The sequence below is a fragment of the Opisthocomus hoazin genome, chromosome W (genome assembly GCF_030867145.1).
Source record: "Opisthocomus hoazin isolate bOpiHoa1 chromosome W, bOpiHoa1.hap1, whole genome shotgun sequence".
Taxonomy (NCBI): domain Eukaryota; kingdom Metazoa; phylum Chordata; class Aves; order Opisthocomiformes; family Opisthocomidae; genus Opisthocomus; species Opisthocomus hoazin.
The window spans coordinates 47,442,503-47,465,091 of NC_134453.1; the positions used below are offsets into that span (position 1 = coordinate 47,442,503).

At 44.0% G+C, this 22,589-nt stretch overlaps 1 protein-coding gene across 1 annotated transcript in view; it reads left to right on the forward strand.

Annotated features, from left to right (window-relative positions):
* Positions 1 to 22,589, forward strand: part of LOC142365523 (protein Hook homolog 3-like) — a 96,328-nt gene that overhangs the window by 50,292 nt on the left and 23,447 nt on the right. Inside the window, exons 4-6 of the mRNA XM_075446336.1 lie at positions 8,458 to 8,520; positions 9,449 to 9,532; positions 10,765 to 10,928. Of these exons, the coding sequence (XP_075302451.1) occupies positions 8,458 to 8,520; positions 9,449 to 9,532; positions 10,765 to 10,928 (311 nt within the window). The remainder of the gene's footprint in view (positions 1 to 8,457; positions 8,521 to 9,448; positions 9,533 to 10,764; positions 10,929 to 22,589) is intronic.

The following is a 22,589-nucleotide window of genomic DNA, read 5'->3' on the forward strand; positions in this document are numbered from 1 at the left end:
CCAAGTGATGCTTCAGGTTTTGAAACTTGAAAATAACAACCGCCTTGGTTTCTATATTCTGAACTGAGACTTGCTTTGCTGCTTTTCAGTATGAACTCTGTCAAGCCTTTTACAAGTTTATTGTTTTCCACTAGGGGTTAACTGTTATATAACGATAAATAAAAGAGAATGCTTTCATCTGCATATATATTTGAAAATACTTTACACACAATAATATTATAAATAAATTAAGACTTTGATAAACACCACAGAAACAACTAAGATTAACCTTTTTACCTTTTTATCGTTTTTAAGTTTGGAGATTCTTACCATATTATACCAGGCACTAACAATAAACTTCTCTTCCATTTCTCTTTGACTCTTTGTTTTTTCATATTCTTTCTAAAACAAAGCAAACCCCATATATTTAAAATTGTTTAACTGCAGAGAACAGTAAATATTAGAGAAGCACAGTCTATACCCAAAAACGAGGAAACACAAAAGATCTACCGGGAAACAAGAAGATTGTTACCTCTAATGAATGGAACATTCTGTCACGTTCCTGCAACTGATTTTTCAGTGCCTGAACCTCAGGAGCTGCACCCTGGTTTTGTTTAGGATCCAAGGTGCGGATAACCTGTGAGAGGAAAACCACAGTTTGTTTTGAATTCAAAGTTGGAAAAGGCATCAAGTCATTATAACCACATAAGGCAGATTAAGAGACATAGAAGTGACTTAAAACATGTCAATATAATAAAGTAAAATGACATTTTAAGATGTCAAACAAAAGAATGTTTAATTTTAAAAGGCTGACATATAATACAAACACATCTCTCCTCTAATAAGACAGAGGCTCTAAATTGTCAACCAGGATGATGGAGACTATCTCTAAACAACAATCATGAAGTGTCATACATCATCTGAAATGTTCTCCAACAAGACTGTCAAACAAAAGTGCTGATAGGAGGAAGTAAGACCTCGGAGGTGCAATATCTTGGACCCAAGGAAGCAGTTCCTACCCCCATTCTGTACTGCCATGGGGCCAGAGCATGTGAAACCTTTCCTTGGAGCTTTTTTCTCTTTATAGCTAAGGATTACCTGTTACCCCTCAACTCACTCCTGTGATTCAGGGATCTGGAGTACCAGTAATGCAAATTTTAGAAAGTTCTGTTACAGCCAAGAAGAATCCATGGCAATGCATATGTGATGAAGTTTCTGCCACTAAGAAAGATGAGGGGAACAACTAACTAATTGGAGAGCCATGGATTTGATGGGTGGACCGTTCGGTGGATAAGGAATTGGTTGGATGGTCGCAGCCAAAGGGTAGTGGTCAACGGCTCAATGTCCAGGTGGAGACCAGTGACGAGTGGAGTCCCTCAGGGGTCCGTCCTGGGACCGGTGCTGTTCAATATATTTATCAATGACATGGACAGCGACATCGAGTGTGCCCTCAGCAAGTTTGCAGATGACACCAAGCTGAGTGGTACGGTTGATACACCAGAAGGACGGGATGCCATCCAGAGGGACCTGGACAAGCTGGAGAGGTGGGCCTGTGTGAACCTCATGAGGTTCAACAAGGCCAAGTGCAAGGTCCTACACCTGGGTCGGGGTAATCCCCGGTATCAATACAGGCTGGGGGATGAAAGGATCGAGAGCAGCCCTGCTGAGAGGGACTTGGGGGTACTGATAGACGAAAGGCTGGACGTGATCGGCAATGTGCGCTAGCAGCCCAGAGGGCCAACCGTGTCCTGGGCTGCATCAAGAGAACAATGGCCAGCAGGTCGAGAGAGGTGATTCTGCCCCTGTACTCTGCTCTGGTGAGACCCCACCTGGAGTACTGCGTTCAGCTCTGGAGCCCTCAGCACAAGAAGGACACGGACCTGTTGGAGCGGGTCCAAAGGAGGGCTACAAAAATGATCCGAGGGCTGGAGCACCTCTCCTATGAGGACAGGCTGAGAGAGTTGGGCTTGTTCAGCCTGGAGAAGAGAAGGCTGCGGGGAGACCTGACTTAAAGGGAGCCTATAGGAAAGATGGGGACAATCTTTTTAGTAGAGACAGCAGTGACAGGACGAGGGGTAATGGTTTTAAACTAAAACAGGGTAGATTTAGGCTGGATATAAGGAAGAAATTCTTTACAATGAGGGTGGTGAAACACTGGAACGGGTTGCCCAGAGAGGTAGTGGAGGCCCCATCCCTGGAAACATTCAAGACCAGGTTGGACAGGGCTCTGAGCAACCTGATCTAGTTAGTGGTGTCCCTGCTTGCAGCGGGGGGGTTGGACTAGATGATCTCTAGGGGTCCCTTCCAACTCAAAACTTTCTATGATTCTATGATTCTATGTCAAATATTTATTATTGTCTGAGAACCAGACAGCAATGTTATGTACTATTTGACCAATGGTGACAAATTTGATCTTTCTCTGAGATGCAAGTAGGATGTATAGCTTGCACAAGTAGTAGTGGCTTGGAACATTCTTAAATCAACACAGGAAATTGGCTGTACAGTGAAACTGTCCTGTTGGTCTGCATCTTCTTGAGGATGATGTGAAGAAAACATAATTGGAGTGTTTTTATGTCACAGTTTTGAAGAATTTTGTTCATTACTACCTTTGGGCTGATATGAGCAAGAATCTTGCTTGTCACTTAGGACTGTTAAACTTCTGTTCATTTGACCTACAATATATCATTTTTCATATGCATTTTTCATATGCGTTTCTAAGGTTTTGAATTAAACTTATTGTGTCAACTGCATCAATAAACATTCTTCATTCCTTATGTAAGCTTTTCTTAACTGAAATAAAATCCTAGGTGTGGGCTTAATGTCTGTTTAAATGCATGTAAATAAATTTTATGCAACTATTTCATCCTCTAATCCTGACATAAAGCACTCAAAATTGAAGAATTACAAGAAGCTTTGCAGAAAAAAGATGAAGAAATGAAACAAATGGAAGAACGATACAAAAAGTATTTGGAAAAGGCCAAAAGTGTAAGTGTCTGGGTTCCAAGTTAACAATCCTTCCCTAACAGGCTGTACCACGTTTTCACTCTGTAGGAATAAAACTAAATTAAGTATCTGTACTTGTGACTTCTATCTAACCAACACCCTTTGTGCTACTTCTGTACACATATGTACCCCACTGATAGAGATTTATATTAGTTACCTAGACAAAGCTCCTTAAGAGACACAAGTGCCATTGGATAACACAGAGATGATGTTAACCCTTTCTTGATATTATGATAACCTGTTTCTTGGTGGAAGTTCTTCCAGGCTCATCAGTGAGTGATGCAGTTTGGCTGAAGTCATGTCCATGCTAGGGCTCACATGTTTTTAAAAAGTTTTTCAGTAAAACTATAAACATTAGATGTTATCAGCTTTGGAGCCGACAGTGTCCGTAAAATATGCAGCCAGCTTCAGAAAAACGTAGTTACTTAGAAAAACTTAGCTGAAAATTCACTAAAAGAGAATCGGTTCTGTTTTACCCAGAATCAGGACACCTTCACAAACTTCTCCAACATGGGTCCTTCCCACAGAATGCAGTTCTTCACGAACTGCTCCAGCACGGGTCCGTTCCACAGGGTGCAGTTCTTGAGGAGCAGACTGCTCCAGCATGGATCAGGGCCTGCAAACGTGGTGCTTCTTCAAGTAGTCTGTATAAGGCCTCGTCTACTTGTTCTTCCTGGTCAGGTGGCCTATAGCAGACACCCACTATAGTGTCACCCTTACCCATCTTCTCTACAATCCTTACCCATAAGCTCTCAAGTGGCTCCGCATCCATCCCCAGTCAGCGCTCCAAGCACTGCGGCTCCTCTCTCTTCCCAGACTGTCCTTCCGGAAGAGCCTGTATCCCTCCATTGCAACTCTCCAGTCATGGAAGCCATCCCACCATGTCTCCATGACCCAACAAGACTGTAGCCATGCAACTGCACACAGATCATGCTTGACCAATCTGAGAGCTTTCTACGATGGCATGACTGGCTGGGTAGATGAGGGGAGAGCTGTGGATGTTGTCTACCTCGACTTCAGCAAGGCTTTTGACACTGTCTCTCACAACATCCTCCTAGGGAAGCTCAAGAAGTGTGGGCTGGATGAGTGGTTGGTGAGGTGGATTGAGAACTGGCTGAATGGCAGAACTCAGAGAGTTGTCATCAGCGGCGCTGAGTCTAGTTGGAGGCCGGTAACTAGTGGTGTTCCCCAGGGGTCAGTACTGGGCCCAGTCTTGTTCAACTGCTTCATCAATGACCTGGATGAAGGGACAGAGCATACCTTCAGCAAGTTTGTGAATGACACAAAACTGGGAGGAGTGGCTGATACACCGGCAGGCTGTGCTGCCATCCAGGGAGACCCGGACAGGCTGGAAAGCTGGGCAGAGAGGAAACTCATGAAGATCAACAAGGGCAAGTGCAGGGTCCTGCACCTGGGGAGGAACAAACCCATGCACCAGTACAGGCTTGGGGCTGACCTGCTGGAGAGCAGCTCTGTGGAGAGGGACCTGGGTGTCCTGGTGGACGACAGGTTGACCATGAGCCAGCAGTGTGCCCTGGCTGCCAAGAAGTCCAATGGGATCCCGGGGTGCATTAAGAGGAGTGTGGCCAGCAGGACGAGGGAGGTTCTCCTCCCCCTCTACTCTGCCCTAGTGAGGCCCCATCTGGAGTACTGTGTCCAGTTCTGGGCTCCCCAGTTCAAGAAAGATGAGGAGCTACTGGAGAGAGTCCAGCGGAGGGCTACAAGGATGATGAGGGGACTGGAGCATCTCTCCTACGAGGAGGGGCTGAGGGAGCTGGGCTTGTTCAGCCTGAAGAAGAGAAGGCTGAGAGGGAACCTTATAAATGCCTATAAATATCTGAAGGGTGGGTGTCAGGAGGATGGGGCCAGACTCTTTTCAGTGGTGCCCAGAGACAGGACAAGGGGCAACGGGCACAAACTGAAGCATAGGAAGTTCCACCTGAACATGAGGAAGAAAAGTAAACTACACACAAAGCAATTTTCTTACCACCCGATGACTGATTTGCAGACAGTCCCTGAGCAGCAAATGCAGAACCTGGAACGCGCAGATTTCACAAATTTTGCGAAATTCACAAAAGAGACCGAACTCCTGGAAAAGTTCAAAGTCCTGGACAAGAGAGGATTCGAACTCACAGAAAAGAGAAAGAAGAAAAGGATTCCTGTCCCCCAGTCAACCCCCATTCATAAACTGAGCATGACGTCTGTGGTGTGGTATGTTTCCATTGGCCAGCTTGGGCTGGCTATCTGGTTGTGCTCCCTCCCAGCTCCTGTACACCTGCTCATTAGCTGAATATGAGAAACTGGAAAAAGTCCTTGATTTCACAGCAACAGCTAAAAACATCAGTGTTATCAACATTCTTCTCCTAGTAAATCCAAAACACAGTAGCTACTGGGAGGAAACTTAACTCTATCCCACCCAAAACCAGGATAATAAGTAACCAAGTACTTCAGAATCTTTTCATAAAATCACAGAATTGTAGAATATCTTGATTTGGAAGGGACCCATAAGGACTGAGTCCAACTCCCTGCTCCTTCACGACTACCTAAAACTAAACCATGTGACTAAGAGCGTTGTCCAGATGCTCCTTGGACTCTGACAGGCTTGGGGCAGTGACCACTTCCCTGGGGAGCCTGTTCCAGTGACCGTCCACCCTCTCATTGAAGAACCTTTTCCTGATGTCCAGTCTGAACTTCCCCTGATGCAGCTTCATTCCATTTCCTCGTGTCCTATTGCTGGTCACTAGAGAGAGGAGATCAGCACCTCCCCCTCCACTGCCCCCTCTTGAGGAAGTTATAGACTGCGATGAGGTCATCCCTCAGCCTTCTCCAGGCTGAACAAATCAAGTGACCTCAGCCGCTCCTCATAAATCTTACCCTCAAGGTCTCGAGACTTGATGCGCCCCCAGGACACGGTTGGCCCTATTTGGCTGCCAGGGCACACTGTTGACTCATATTCAACTTGCTATCTACCCAGACCCCCAGATCTCTTTCCATGGGGCTGCTCTCCAGCCTCTCATCTTCCAATTTGTACATATAAGCAGCATTACCTTGTCCCAGGTGGAGAATCTGTCACTTGTTCTTGTTAAATTTCATATGGTTGGTGATTGCCCAGCTCTCAAGAAATGACGAATTCCACACTAGAGCAATTTCACTATTTCTGTTTGTTGCGTTAAAAGAGGTAAGGGAGTCTGATAAATGGCAAAAGGAGAGCCCTCCCATTGAGTCACGAGCTTCAGAGAAGACCCCTTTGCATTCTAAACTCTCTCAGATAGGAGCCTAGGTGTGGCTGCATCCACTCCTAGTCCCAGACTTGGTCAACGGTTTATGTCTAAAGGATTAAGTGTGTAGCCACTCATCAGATTCAACTTGCCTGCCAGAGCCCTTCCAAGGACTTTCACTGAAACAGTTTCACAGAGTTGAAGCAATAGGCAATTTATTCAAGCGACAGGTATCACAGATTCGGGATTGCCGTTGATAAATGCACTGTCTACAAAAGTTGAGCTCAAGGTAATTGTTTAGCACTTTAGTTAACAATGTGTTCCTGGGGATACGTCTGACAAAGTCAGAGGCTCGACTCTTACCAAAAAGGTGTCCCTTCTTGGGGGGGGAAGAGAGGTTCAGGCTCGTCGACCCATCCATCAGGTGAAGTTCTCGCTTGGCTCCTCCTCCCAAAGAGAGTTTTCAAGTGCCAGTTTTCATACGTTTGGAAAATCTTTTTGCGAGGTGGGACTAAGTCAATTATTGTGTATCGATTGGCTCTTGGCATGGAATGTCTTGTCGTCAGAAGTGGGACTCAGCAGTGTGACACGCCTTCAGAGCGGGCATCTCGGTATGTGCTTCCAGCGGCCATCTGTTCTTTATCCAAAGCAACCTCTGTCTGCATGGCCTCCACTGCGCCCCAGAGATCACTTGGTTTACAGTGATGGGCTATCCCCCCTTACTTCTGTCTGGTAAGATAAGCACAAGTTAATTGCTCCCTTTATTAACTCTTTGACTCTAAGTCCGAGTATGACTTTTGTCTTGCATTGACAAGTCCAGCAAGGCCATCGATTACACTGTTCCATCTCTAAAAGATGTCACTAAAGAGATGTCACTTGAGCCTGAGGGCTCCACTACCTGTTATCTCTTTGACTTGTGCTGCATTCTAACAGTCTTGGATCCTACTGAATGACTATGGAATCATTTCAAGGACTAAAATTGCCGATCAAGAGTTCTTAAAATTAGTATTTAAAAAAAAAATACCCAAACTTCCTGCTAGATCAGCTTCTTTTTTCTATCTCTTTAAGTCAGTGCTGTCAGAAACAGGAAAGTGACAGATTTCCTGCATAAGTTTTAGGATATTTTACTGTTTTACTTTTGTTTTGTAGGTTTTTTTTGGGGGGAGGGGGTGAAAACATTTCGAGTTATTTGCAACATATCTGTAATATATATATATATATATATATATATATGTTTAAAATTTCTTATGGTACTACTTTCAACCTTAACTTAACCTTAACTGGTGTCAGGATTCCTTGGCTATCCCAAGGAGACGCTATTTTGTAAATATTGTGTCTATAGCTGCTCTTGGTGTGTTATCAGAGGAGCTAATAAAACTGGCTAGCAGTCAGAGCTCAGCCTCTTTGCTTGCTAGAACCTTCAAAACTTTACTGTTTGTCTCTTTGTTTTGAGGCTGTCCTGACAATTTGTTAGCTGTGATGGGGGGATCTTTGGTCTTAAAATATTTGCAACATTTAAATTTATTTCTAGCCATTTATCTGTTGTAGTTGATCAGTGGGTGAGGTTACTAAATAAGCCCCCAATAAGGATATCAGTCAATCTGGGACTTTCTAAGAATGTAATGACTTGACAATCATTTTTTCCTCACTAAAAAACCATTACAAACCATTCTTCTAGTCAGATAGATTAGTCAGATTGAAAAGAATTGTAACGCTTGTTTCAAAAATACTCATTCTAGAGTATAATTTTTTAATCTGCAAATTCCAGACAAATTGGGAGCAGTAAGGTTGGTCCTCTTTCATTTCTTTATAATTAGTTGAGATAGAGATGTTTCAAAACCAAAAATAAGAATGTGGGCTCTAAAAATGGGAAACGATGAAAACAACTGCAAGAGAACTATTTGAGACCTATCTTGCCTGCCACATAATAGCTACCACCAGTCTAATTCTGCTTCAGTACAGTGCTCTGCAAAGGACAGTGTAGCTTTCATGATAAATAACTAATGTGCTTTTTCAGAAGAGAGAACGACTATGTAAGGTAATGTTTTTCATACTTTAGATATTATAAGTCCTGAATATGCCTTTCTGTAATTCTTTTTTAATATACCTCATATAAAAATGAAGTAAAAAATGTTACTGTTGTCAGAAAGTAAAAGCTTTCCTAAAGGTTAAGATGAACGTAATTTTTCACTGAAACTTATCTTTAGTATGCAAATACATCTTATGGTTTTTCTAATTTAATATAATCTAATTGCAGTTGATGAGTAAGGAGTCTCCAGTCTCTTTTGGAAATGATGCTTACATTGACCTTGAACATCAGGTATCTAAGATGAGATGTTTCTTTTCCTTTAATCACAGGAAATCAGTGCCTAATCACTATGGTTTACTGTTAAACAGTCAATCTTTTCTGTTGTGGGAGAGTTTTGTGGAAAATTTGAATGATGGATACAAAATAAAACGTGACTATTTTTTACAGTTATCTGTGTAGAAGTACATAAATTCTGGTAGATGGTATTACTTTTTGTCAGCTGTCCCTTGTAAATTTAAAAAATGAAAGATTATGATCCTGTCTGTGAAAAGTAGAAGGCACATCTAAAATTTATTATGCATAACAAAATATAAACATATGCATTAACTATGTGCATATTTTATCAGGTCAGTTTTCTTGTAGGTATTTCTTTATTTCTCTGACTACATTCATACAAAAAGTTGGAAGATATAAGTCTTATAACTATTATATAGTCCCTTAAAGAGATGTAACTGAATGTTTCCACACTGCTTATAAGATTCAGTGTATTTTTTCAGATGGGTAGGTTTCTCCATCACGATGTTGATTGTTTCACCTGTTGTACAGTAAGAGTAGTTCGCAGTGACTAGGCAGGTTTTACTTTAACTGTATTCTACCTCCCAATCTTTTGTGTATTTGAAAAGTAGATTAAAAACTGTAGTCATGTATTCTTTGCATCCATAAAGAAAAGTGGTATTGATGCTTTTTTTTTCAGTGTACAGAGACAATAGATTCTTCAGAGCTAAGCTGTTTGGATTTGGGGGGGCTTCAGTTTACAGAATAAATGTAATACCTTCAATGTTTTGTTTCACTGTAGAAGCAGAATTGCTTTTCTTTTTTCCCCAAACTTCAATATTACATAAATGTAAAAACATACTTTACAATCATGTAATTCATAATTTTGCTATAACATTTATAGATATATGATTACAAAACTAAAAATGATTGCTGTTTATGATAGTTGAAGAAAACTACAGAAGAATTAAATGAAGCCCTAGCAACAAAAGAAGAAATTGCCCAGAGATGTCATGAGTTAGATATGCAGGTAGGTCATCTTCAAATCGAGAAAAAAGTGTATTAATTCTTGGATAGATGAAGAAAGGGGTTATTGTGGAAATCTACCTTTTATATTAAAAAAAAATTCCTCAATTGCTGTATTTCTTTACCCATGTTAGCAGAGCAAAAAATGCATGCCTACTTGTATTGATTCAATTATGTCAGCATTAAGGTGACTGGTACTGACAAAGCTTTTTTTGCATTCAAGCAAGAAATGATCTGCATTGCTCAACTCATGAGTTACAGAAATCCTAGGAGGAATTTTGCTGGTATAATGATTTCAGTAAAAAGTTACAACCAAATCAAAGTTACTCTAGACTATCACCTATGCATAAACTAAGTTTTATTGTAAACTGAGCATATCTGATCTGGAAGGCATCAACAGACTAAACCTGGAACTCAGAAGAGCCATTTCAATCAATTCCTGTTTTGCCGTATAATTTGGCTTTTAGCCAAGCAGTAATGACCGGAGTTAATGAAGCCTTGTGCCTTATTAATTTGTGTTTGACGGTTGGTTGATTTTGTTGTGTTGGATGCAAGTTCTGATCAAAACTTTCCTTTCTCTTGGGTTATTTATATTCTTTCTTTTCCTCTCCTACCTGCATTTTGATTGTATAATGTCTAATAACATGAGCTTATACTTCAGACGTTCTTTGAGTCACAACACTTTGACTTCTCTGCCCCATTGCCTGTTTTCGCAAAACTGGCAGAATCATCTTTGGGACCTCTGTTCCTGTTTCTAGTCCATTTGCAATTGGCCATTGGATTAAAAAATTTCTTGGAGAGGCATGGCCATGAGACTTGAATATTCTGTGTAACTGTATAAACATTGTTTCCTTTGGAAAACATGTTAAAAAATCTTACTATGGGGTGCTAGGGTGTGTGCGTGGGGTGGTGGTGCTTGAAAAGTAGGCAGACTTTAATACAGTGATGTAATCTTCTTTGATAACCAAGATATTTTTCTTTAGATATTTCTGAGAAATAAAGGTAAGAACACTGTTTTCTTTATGGTAAATCCTGTCCCTAATGCTGTAGTACATTGGTTATATCACATATCAATTGAAAAAGTATTAAAGTTACAATGTGTTCCTTTGAAATACAGTTTTGTGAACTTCGATGTTTCCAGTTATGAGTTGTGTTAATGTTTTGCTGTGTGCACCAAAAATTCGCTCTTTATAGCTTACAGCTCCATTATTGCAGTCTCTTCTTTAATTACAACAGTTTGCAGCACTTCAAGAGGAGAAGAGCATTTTGCTTGCTGAGAACCAGATTCTGATGGAACGTTTGAATCGGTCTGATTCTATAGAAGATCCGAACAGCCCTGCAGGTTGTAGGCACTTGCAGCTGCAGACCCAATTAGAGCACCTCCAAGAGGAAACATTCAGGTGAAAAAGCCTCAAGTGCATAAACTTGGAAGAAACGTGCAGGGGGCAGGAACAAAGAGGGGGTTAGATAGAAAGGGGTATAAAAGGGCTGGTCAGTATGCCCTGTGCTTGATCACTGCAGTCTGTTCTATCTTCTTAGTAAATCTTTTCTTAACTATCTCTGTGTCATCTCACTCTCTATCCCATGTGTATACATGCTGCAAGGACTAACTGCCAGCTATTGGTGAGACTGGTGTGAGTGGATTTGGGGACAGCAACTGAAGTCAGACTTGGGCTGCAGGTACCCCATGGCCTGTGGTATCAGGTCCTGAAGCAAGTGAGGGTCCTAGAGTCAGTAGTTGGAGGGGCTGTAGCTCTCTGGATCTAGGGAGGGTTCTACAGACTTTGTGCTTGGAGTGTGAGCTACTGGGGGGACCAGCACAAGTGGATTTGGTGCCAGCTACTCGAGTCAGACTGAGGATGTAGTTGCCCCTGGTCAATGGTGTCAGCAACTGGAGTGAGTGGGAGTCTCAGTGCCAGCTACTGCAGTGGGTGGGGTTCTCACCCATCAGCCACTGGGGTGGGAACAATGTGTCCCAAAAACCAGCTACTGGAAGGGACCAGTGCAATTGCAGGTATGTGTGTGCACGTGTCTGAGGACTGCAAGGCCTAGGTGCCAGCTACTGTAGAGACAAGCATGGGTGGATTTGCGGTCAGCTACTGGAGGCAGACCAGGGGTGTAGGTGCCCCAGGTCTGTGGTGCCAGCAACTGGAGCAAGTGGGAGCCTCAGTGCCAGCTACTGGAGCAGGTGAGGGTCTTGGCCACCAGCCACTGGGGCTGGAATGATGTGTGTCCCAAAAATCAGCTACTGGGAGGGACTGGTGTGAGTGAGGCAAGTAAGGGGTTTGGTGCCGGCAGCTGGAATGGGACTGCAAGTCATAGCCCACGTGCCTGGTGCTGGCTGCTGGGGAGGGGCTGAGCATCTGTATCTTCCCCAAACCTGGTATATGTGGGAGTACGCGTGTGTATTTACTAGCAAACTTCAAGGTGGACTAGATGGCAAATAGGAGACCCTGGGTCTTGGCAGGGGTATCAGGTGGGTGGAGGGTCCATGAATGTACATGAGCTTGTGAATCTAGAGAGCGTTGTGTGTGTGTCTTCACTAGTGACCTTCTATCTCTACCAGCCAAAGAGAAGGAGGAAGGGGACTTGGCTGCCTATAGTTATGTTTTATGAAAGTCCTATATGTAGGTGCTGTTGAAGGCAATGCCTTGTCTGTGGCAATCTGTGTAGCTGACTGTGTCAGTGTTGTGTGTGTTGGTGTGTGTCTCTGTGTGCTCAGCTTCACTACTGGTTAAACCTGCAAATGGGAAAGCAGCAGCTGTGACCCTCAGCCTGGACGGAGGCCCCAGGTCCCCCAGTGCACCTGACTGGGCTACAGTGGCCAGGCAGGAGGAAATCCTGGGCTGGAGCTGCTGGAGGTGGTGGCCACTCTTTACATCACTTAATACTCAAGTGACCTCTACTCCCCCTCTGTATTTCCTCTGACATATGGAATTATTTTTCCACATTTAAGCACTCCCTATTCACCATCACTTTCAGCCTGCATAAGTGAACGCTGATGCTGAGAGAAGTGGGTCCCTTTCACCCTCAGCTTCTTATTCTTATTCCTCTATTTTCCCTCTCCTTTGGTTGAAACTAGAGTGTGGTGGGTCAACCTTGGATGGCTGCCAGATACCGACCCAGCTTCTTTCTTACTCCCTCTCTTCAACAGGACAGGTGGAGAACATAAAATGAAAAAGCTCGAGATAAAGACAGGGAGATCACTTACCACTTACCATCATGATCAAAATAGATTCAACTTGGGGAAAATTAATTTAATGTTGCCAATTAAAATAGATTTGGATGGTGAGAAACAACACCAAAAATTAAAACACCTTCCCCCCACCCCCACTTTTTCCCAGGCTCAACTTCACTCCTTCATTCCTGACTCCTCTTACTTCCCCCCATACCCTGAGTGGTGCAAGGGGGATCAGGAATGGGGGGTTGTGGTCAGTCCATAACAGTTCCTATCTGCCACTCCTTCCTTCTCACACTCTTCCCCTGCTCCATTGTGAGTCCTTCCTATGGGCTGCAGTCCTTCAAGAACTGCTCCAGCATGGGTTCCCCACAGGCCACAGTTCTTGTCAGGAGAAATTGCTCCAGTATGGGCTCTCCACAGGCTGCATTTCCTTCAGGAAATACCCACCTGCTTCCAGCATTGGGCCCTCCTTGGGCTGCAGTGTGGATATCTGCTCCACCATGGTCTCTCCCACGGCCTACAGGGGAATCTCTGCTTTGGTGCCTGGAACACCTCCTCCCCCTCCTTCCCTTACCTTGGTGTTCGCACTGTTGTTTCTCACACTTTCCCCCTCACTTCTCTCTGCCTCTATGACATTTTGCCCTTTGTTAAATATGTTTTCACAAAGGCATCTCCAACTTCTCTAATTGGCTCAGCTTTGGCCTGGTTTGGTCTGTTGATGGAGCCGTCTGGAACCGGCTTTGTCTGGCACAGAGCAGTCCCTTACCTTTTCTCACAGAGGCCACTACTGACCCCCCCCCCCCGCCGAGTGCTACCAAAACCTTGCCATGTACACTCATACATGTCCCTACGCTTGTTTTTTCTTCTTTCTGCACTCCTTTCCTACACCCTTCTGTAATTCTGATGTCAGCTTTCCTGTAACCTTTTATTACCTTTTGTGCATGTGTTTTCCCATCCTTCTGCTTTCTCTTGCCAAGCTTCTTTCCTCTCTCTCAGTTCTTCTCACTTTGTATGTACATATGACCCCTCCCTTTTTTTTCTTGAAAAACAGCCTGTGCTTCTCCATCTTTCACTCCAGCTAATGCATGTTTTCCTTGTCTCTGTATAGCTACACAGTAAAGAAATAGTATATTCGTGTTTCTCTAAATTGCCTTTATAACTCATCTTAGGATATTTTTCTTAATTATCTGGAACAATTCCTACCATAATCCGATTGTCACTTCCTGTTTATACTAAACAGGTTTTATCTCTCTCTTCTTCTCTCCCTCACTCCCCTGCTTTAATTTCTTCACTGCCTGTAACGGTTGTCATTCCACCTTCCTCTGTTCTCTTTACATCAAGGTTTTGGAGACTTTTTGAAACCTTTCTCATCTGTCCACCACAGCTCTGTCTTTCAGTGCTCCTATATCTCCTTTCTCTGCATTCTCCCTGCGCGATTTCTAATGACAACTTGTCTGTCTTTTTATTCTTCCAGCTCTAGTCAGTCTACTCCAGGTCTACTAGGTGCAGCTTTGTTGATATGCAGTGTGGTGCAGCAGCTGTTTTCTCAACCTTCTGTGTCTGACTGTTCTGGTCTATCATTAAAACCTTTGTAATTTTTGGCTTAAGGCTCCCATTGATGATCTTGTCTCCATTCTAATTTAATTAACTGCTTGAATTAATTAGACTCCTTCAATTAACTGCTGCTATACCTCTTTCTTGACTGCATCCCCTTTTATGGGTATCTTTATTATTTTTTTATTTTAATTTTGGATCAAATTCACAATGGCACTTTGCACTTTGTGCTACCAAGTTGTCTTCTCCTCTCATTCCCCATGTTTTGTCAAAGCTTATCTTGATTACTCCCTTCACTCACTGCCAACTTCATGAAACTTTTCCTGCATATATTAATGAGAGTTTGTCATAACAGATTTTGTTCTGTGCTCTGCACATGCTAGTCAAAATACTTGGTTCTTCAGAGGCACTGAACAGGCATAGCATACAAAAATGAAAATTAAGTGAGAGCTACAGCATTCAGAACATCTGAAGATCAGGTTTGGCTGCCAACATTGATGACAGTATAAGGGAGTTGGACAGCTGGACAAAATCCTGGCATAAACCCTAGGATAAAGTTTTCATGTTCAATAAATGTCTGTAAATATCTGAAGGGTGGGTGTCAGGAGGATGGGGCCAGACTCTTTTCAGTGGTGCCCAGTGACAGGACAAGGGGCAATGGGCACAAACTGAAGCATTGGAAGTTCCGTTTCAACATGAGGAAGAACTTCTTCCCTCTGAGGGTGACGGAGCACTGGAACAGTCCGCCCAGAGGTGTTGTGGAGTCTCCTTCTCTGGAGATATTCAAGACCCGCCTGGACGCGGTCCTGTGCAGCCTACTGTAGGTGACCCTGCTTTGGCAGGGGGGGTTGGACTAGATGACCCACAGAGGTCCCTTCCAACCCCTACCATTCTGCGATTCTGCGATCTCTCTGTAAGGCCTTTTTACCATCAAGGCAATCAACAGCTCCTCCTAATTTAGTATCATCAGCAAACTTACTTAATGTACATTCGACTCCTGCGTCCAAATCATTTATAAAAACATTAAACAGCACTGGCCCTAAAATTGAGCCCTGGGGATCCCCACTAGTGACTGGTCACCAGCCTGATGTAATCCCATTTACTATAACTCTTTGAGCCTAACCTGTCAGCCAGTAGTTCACCTAATGTATTATGGACTTGTCCAGCTGTATGCTGGACATTTTGTCCAGAAGGATACTGTAAGAGACAATAGCAAAAGCTTTGCTAAAATAAGTAAAAAAAACCCCACATCCACTGCCTTCCCTTCAGCCATTAGGCAGGTAACCTTGTCATAAAAGCATATTAAGTTAGCAGGGCATGACTTTCCCTTCATGAACTCATGTCTTTCAAGTGTTTTTCAATAACTCCGAGAATAATCTCCATAATTTTACCAGGCACTGAAGTGAAACTGACAGACCTATAATTAACAGGGTCTTCATTTTTGCCCTTCTGTCGCCTTCGTTGGCGTGGCGACCTGGTTCAGGGACGGCTCGGCGACCCACCCCTCAGCCGCTCGGGTCATCAGCACGCAGACACCAATGTGGTGGACGGCAAATGGCGTTTATTGATAAATAACACAGCGTTATATAGCCTAGGTTTACAGCATCACTTCCGTCTGCTTACTTCACGGGTTAAACGCTATTGGCTATTAGGAGAGGGGGGGGACACTACCTTTCCGTACAGCGCGACATCTTCAGACCGCCAAGCCTTAACTACCCACATTTCCCCCCTCCTTATGCTTAACTAAATAGGCTAATATGAAATATAAAGTTGTAATACTTAACTTAACTTAGTATTTAACTTAAGACTTAAACTTAATATTATGTTAGACTTAACCTTAATTAATCTTAACTATAACTTAAAAATATAAATATTAAGATCTTACGATAACAAATATAAGGCGCCTTAAACAAATGCATTTGTAAATTAGCTAAAATATAATCTGAAATATAATCTTAAAATATATGTAATATAATTTTAAAATATAATCTTAAAGTCTTAAAAATTCTATCGATATTCTTATTCTATATTTATTCTATATTTTACAATAGTTTTAAAAAGGATATGCTATAAACCTGAAAAAGTATAAGGCACAGTAAACAGGTAAAAGTTGAGGTAACTTTTAGGATAACAGTGGGTAGGTACGTTTTTAAAGCAGCTGACGGTGTTCTACGAACATAATGTTAACTTTCTCCAATCGACTCTTGACGAACGACACGATTCCATTCAGTATACAGGGTCCAAAAATTAGTGCTATTACAATCATCGCGATTGGTCCTATCAAGGTGGATAGCAAGGTGGTTAACCATGGGATTAAACACTGCCAGAGATATGCATGGAGTAAGGCCTGTTTTGGAACAGATCCATTGAGCTCCTTCAGAGGGAATAACCCATTTTTCTTTGGTTTTTCCCACTGTGGACAAGACAGAACTACAGAGCTTCCGTTTTTGTCCCCACACATTGCCTATACAGGTCCCAGATGCAGAAACATATTGCATGGTTATCCTCCTTTTCTTCTCTCCCCAAGAACACTGAAGTGGTACGGATCGGGTGTCTAGGCTGTATGTTGTGTTTACCCCTATAGCCTCATAAAAAGGGGGTTTCACGTCATAGCACAACCAACAGTGTGCAGTTAGTTTTGGGTTGGTTTGGTTCAAGGTGTCATAGGTAGCTCGCATTAGTTTCCATAAGGGGGGTTCCCTCATCCCATCGAGGGAGGATATTACATCACTTTGGGTGGTCTCCAGGGGGCTAGCAGTTATCTGTGGTCCACTAACAATTGGATTGGGGCCAATTCCATGAGGAGGGTTTTTTATTATTTCCTCCTTCCTTATATGTATCAATCCACCTCGATCTTGTCCTGGTTCCCAATACCTAATTTCCCAAGTTCTTCCCGTTACCCATCTTGAGTCTTCTGGATGAATTACTTGGAGGATTATAGCGTCACAATTACTGTACCCTACAGATCCTCCAGACCAATCAAGTCGTGGATGTTTGCAACCTAGTGGTCCCCATGTTGTCGTTAAATATTTGTCTGGGATTGGGGGTGTCCAAGCGGAAGCGATAGTGACACAGTCCCAATATGCGCAATAATATTGATTAGGACAATTACAATATCCCTTTCCTGGGTTAGATTGTGGACATAAGTGTCGCCTTCGTTGGCGTGGCGACCTGGTTCAGGGACGGCTCGGCGACCCACCCCTCGGCCGCTCGGGTCATCAGCACGCAGACACCAATGTGGTGGACGGCAAATGGCGTTTATTGATAAATAACACAGCGTTATATAGCCTAGGTTTACAGCATCACTTCCGTCTGCTTACTTCACGGGTTAAATGATATTGGCTATTAGGAGGTGGGGGGACACTACCTTTCCGTACAGCGCGACATCTTCAGACCGCCAAGCCTTAACTACCCACATTTCCCCCCTCCTTATGCTTAACTAAATAGGCTAATATGAAATATAAAGTTGTAATACTTAACTTAACTTAGTATTTAACTTAAGACTTAAACTTAATATTATGTTAGACTTAACCTTAATTAATCTTAACTATAACTTAAAAATATAAATATTAAGATCTTACGATAACAAATATAAGGCGCCTTGAACAAATGCATTTGTAAATTAGCTAAAACATAATTTTAAAATATATATAATATAATTTTAAAATATAATCTTAAAGTCTTAAAAATTCTATCGATATTCTTATTTTATATTTATTCTATATTTTACAATATATTTATAGTTTTAAAAAGTATATGCTATAAACCTGAAAAAGTATAAGGCACAGTAAACAGGTAAAAGTTGAGGTAATTTTTAGGATAACAGTGGGTAGGTACATTTCTAAAGCAGCTGAAGGTGTTCTACAAACATAATGTTAACTTTCTCTAGCCGACTTTTGACGAACGACACGATTCCATTCAGTATACAGGGTCCAAAAATTAGTGCTATTACAATCATCGCGATTGGTCCTATCAAGGTGGATAGCAGGGTGGTTAACCATGGGATTAAACACTGCCAGAGATATGCATGGAGTAAGGCCTGTTTTGGAACAGATCCATTGAGCTCCTTCAGAGGGAATAACCCATTTTTCTTTGGTTTTTCCCACTGTGGACAAGACAGAACTACAGAGCTTCCGTTTTTGTCCCCACACATTGCCTATACAGATCCAGAAACATATTGCATAGTTATCCTCCTTTCTTCTCTTTCCAAGAACACTGAAGTGGTACGGATCGGGTGTCTAGGCTATATGTTGTGTTTACCCCTATAGCCTCATAAAAGGGGGTTTCACGTCATAGCACAACCAACAGTGTGCAGTTAGTTTTGGGTTGGTTTGGTTCAAGGTGTCGTAGGTAGCTCGCATTAGTTTCCATAAGGGGGGTTCCCTCATCCCATCGAGGGAGGATATTACATCACTTTGGGTGGTCTCCAGGGGGCTAGCAGTTATCTGTGGTCCACTAACAATTGGATTGGGGCCAATTCCATGAGGAGGGTTTTTTATTATTTCCTCCTTCCTTATATGTATCAATCCACCTCGATCTTGTCCTGGTTCCCAATACCTAATTTCCCAAGTTCTTCCCGTTACCCATCTTGAGTCTTCTGGATGAATTACTTGGAGGATTATAGCGTCACAATTACTGTACCCTACAGATCCTCCAGACCAATCAAGTCGTGGATGTTTGCAACCTAGTGGTCCCCATGTTGTCGTTAAATATTTGTCTGGGATTGGGGGTGTCCAAGCGGAAGCGATAGTGACACAGTCCCAATATGCGCAATAATATTGATTAGGACAATTACAATATCCCTTTCCTGGGTTAGATTGTGGACATGAGTAATAGGGCCACTGGTTTAGGCAGGGCTGTATGGGTGCTAATTCACACAGGTGAGCAGCAAATCTAGGAGGTCCTGCTGTTATGACTTCTCTTACTACTCGACCATTTACAAGGTTCCGTAGGACCCACCTATATGGCTGATGGTGATGGTAACTTGATTCTGCCTGTCCTATAGTGACAAGCTCCAAGATTAGGATCACACAAGGGCATCGTAGCCCCCCTTTGCGGACGCTATTCTGCCGTTGTCTGGATTCTGTCCGTGAGGAGGTTTCAGGCTCGGACAGGACGTTTGCCGACTTGTCGCCCTCTCTTGTCACCGGGGTGTACGGGTTACGGGGGTGTCCGATGATCCGGTCCTGCGGACAAAAACTCACAGTTTTCATTAGTTTTATTCTGGCTAGTATGGTGTGAACAGCCACCTGGATCGGGGTTAGATGCTCTTCCTTCGCGACATGCTTAATCATGTCTGCGATACTCGACCCCGCTGATAGTGATCGCAGGATTTCTTTGGTTGTCGAATTACACTGCTGACGTAAACATTCCGCTATGACTGGGCCTTTTGCCTCTGCAGGCAAGGCCGAAGAATCAACCGCTGCTTGGAGACGATCCACGAATTTTGTGAAGCTCTCACTTTCACTTTGTTTTATTGTGGACCATGGCGATGGTTTGGTAATGACTCTAGAGGTTGTGCGAATAGCTTCTCTGGCCGCACGAGTGGTTGCCATAACTTCATGGGCCCGCAGGGCTTGGGCTTGTGCCTGGGGAGTAATCATTGTGGGATCTGTGCCCATTAACCGCTGCAGGCTGGAACCATGCAGTGGATGGTCTGCCCCAGTTACTTGGGCCAGTTGCTTCGTACAGTTGTCCTCCCATTCTTGTTTAAAAACGATCATCCCTGCCCCGTCAAAGATCAATCTACAAGTTTGTTTTATATCGAATGGGAGCATATCGTCTCCCCCGAATATACCATCTATAAGGGTGGAGACCATGGCAGAATTAAGGCCTTTATCTGCGATTGCCTTAACAATCGCTTGTATGTCCTTAGGGTTTATAGGTGAGTGGACCCTCTGTCCCCCGTCCGTCACCCGGACCGGGAACGCTAGCACGGCCGATGGGGCCCAGTCGGCGCACGCAATCTTTATTCTCCTCCAGTCCGTGAGAGGGATTTCTCCCCCTCGTGGTTTCTCTTTAATTTGGATGGGGATATTTTGGCTCTTGACTTTATTTATCTCTGTTTCCTCCTCTACTACGTTTAAATCAGTTGCGAGCCACTCGTCCCCGCTGGTGTTTGAATCGGAGTCGGAACTCGACTGACTGGTTACTTCCGGTCTCCAGTACCTTTTTGACGAGCTCCGGCCCCCTCCCCTATGGGCGGGCCGCTCCTCCCCCCCCGGGCCCGCCCCACCCTCCGCTTGGCAGGGTGCCTACCCCACAGGCGCACCTTTTGAAATGCACGCTCTGGTTGGCTCTCTGCCCCCCGCTCACCCCCCTGTTCTCTTCCACCTCCCGCTTGATAACTTGTGCGCTTGATAACTTTAGCGCTTCCTCCCTGTTATCACCAAAGGAATTTTCATCCCGCCTTTCCCCTTTGGGCTCGGCGCCATCTTGGGGCGCATAGGGCGGTGGTGTAGCCCAGACTTCCTCAGACCCTGTTTTTTCCGCGGCGCTCCTAGCCTCCTCGGCTAACCCGCCCCAGAAGGATTTAGCCTGTTTCTCTCCCTCCGTAAGCGGGTCGGGGTCCGGGAGTTGAGGGGACGTGTCACCCTCTTGCTGATCTTTAGGCTCAGCAGAGCCGTTATCGTCTGGGGGGTGCAAAGTCTGTGTAGCTGCCCCGATTCCCAATTTTGGGGTAGCAAACAAACAGCTCCTTGACACCTTCCAGGTCTCCTGCTCTTGTCTAGCTTTCTGCAGGGCCTGTACGACTTTCCCCCACGACTTAAGGTTTTTCCCACAACCCGAGGACATCATCTCCTCGGCTAACGCTTTAGTGCACTTATCCCACACCTCAGGGTGGAAAATATCCACCGGCTGGTCAATGACCCCAATATGCAAAAGTCTCGCAACTGCGAGCGTAAAATCTTTGGGCTTACAATCAATCCCCCACTGCTTATGTAATTGCGATATGACCTTCACAAGGGCTTCCATCCTCCTTGCTAGTCCGGGAGCGTCCTCCCCGCCGGGCTGGTCCTGCCGCTCCGGCCACCGTTCACCCGATTCCAGGCGAGTCTTTCCCGGGTTTCGGCACCACTTGTCGCCTTCGTTGGCGTGGCGACCAGGTTCAGGGACGGCTCGGCGACCCACCCCTCGGCCGCTCGGGTCATCAGCACGCAGACACCAATGTGGTGGACGGCAAATGGCGTTTATTGATAAATAACACAGCGTTATATAGCCTAGGTTTACAGCATCACTTCCGTCTGCTTACTTCACGGGTTAAACGCTATTGGCTATTAGGAGAGGGGGGGGACACTACCTTTCCGTACAGCGCGACATCTTCAGACCGCCAAGCCTTAACTACCCACACCCTTCTTGAAAATTGGAATAACATTTGTTAGTTTCCAGTCAACTAGGACCTCTCCAGATTCCCAAGAGCATTGATAAATAACTGAGAGAGGTCTTGCAATAACATCGGCCAACTCTTTCAGTACCCTGGCATGAATCCAATTGGGCCCCACAGACTTATGTGCATTCAGTTGCAGCAGCAAATCCTGTACAAGTTCAATGTCAACTGGGAGCTTCACTCCCTGAGTCACGGTCCTCCAACCCAGGGCTCAGGGGGTCCCAGGGCCCATCATCGGTATTAAAGACAGAGGTGAAAAAGGCATTAAATGTCTCTGCTTTGTCTACGTCCCTATCTGTGAGGTGACCAACTTCATCAAGTAACGGACCAATATTTTCTTCAGTCTTCCTTTTGCTGTTAGCATACTTAAAAAAGCCCTTTTTTATTATCCACCATGGTACTGGCCAGCTTCAATTCCAATTGAGCTTTGGCTGTACGAATTTTCTCCCCACAGTGGCAAACAGCATCTCTATAGTCCTTCTATGTAGCCTGACCTTGCTTCCAAAGTCCATACACTTTCTTTTTCCTCCTAAGTTCCAGAAGGAGATCCCTGCTCATCCAAGCCGGCCTTCTGTCCCATTTGCTTGACTTCCGACACATTGGAATTGACTGCTCCTGTGCTTTTAAAAGATGACTCTTAAAAAGTGATCAGCATTTGTGGACCCCAGTACCCTCAAAAACAGATTCCCAGGGGACCTTACTAACTAGTTCCTTGAGTAGGCTGAAGTCTGCTCTCCCAAAATCCAGGGTAGTAGCTCTGGTGACAGTTTTTCTCATATCACCAAAGACTTTGAACTCAACCATTTCATGATCACTGTGGCAAAGACAGTCACCAATCATCATATCACCCACAAGACCATCTCTGTTTACAAACAACAGATCTAGGAGGGCACCTTTCCTAGGCGACTTTCTTAGTAACTACATCAAAAAGTTATCTTC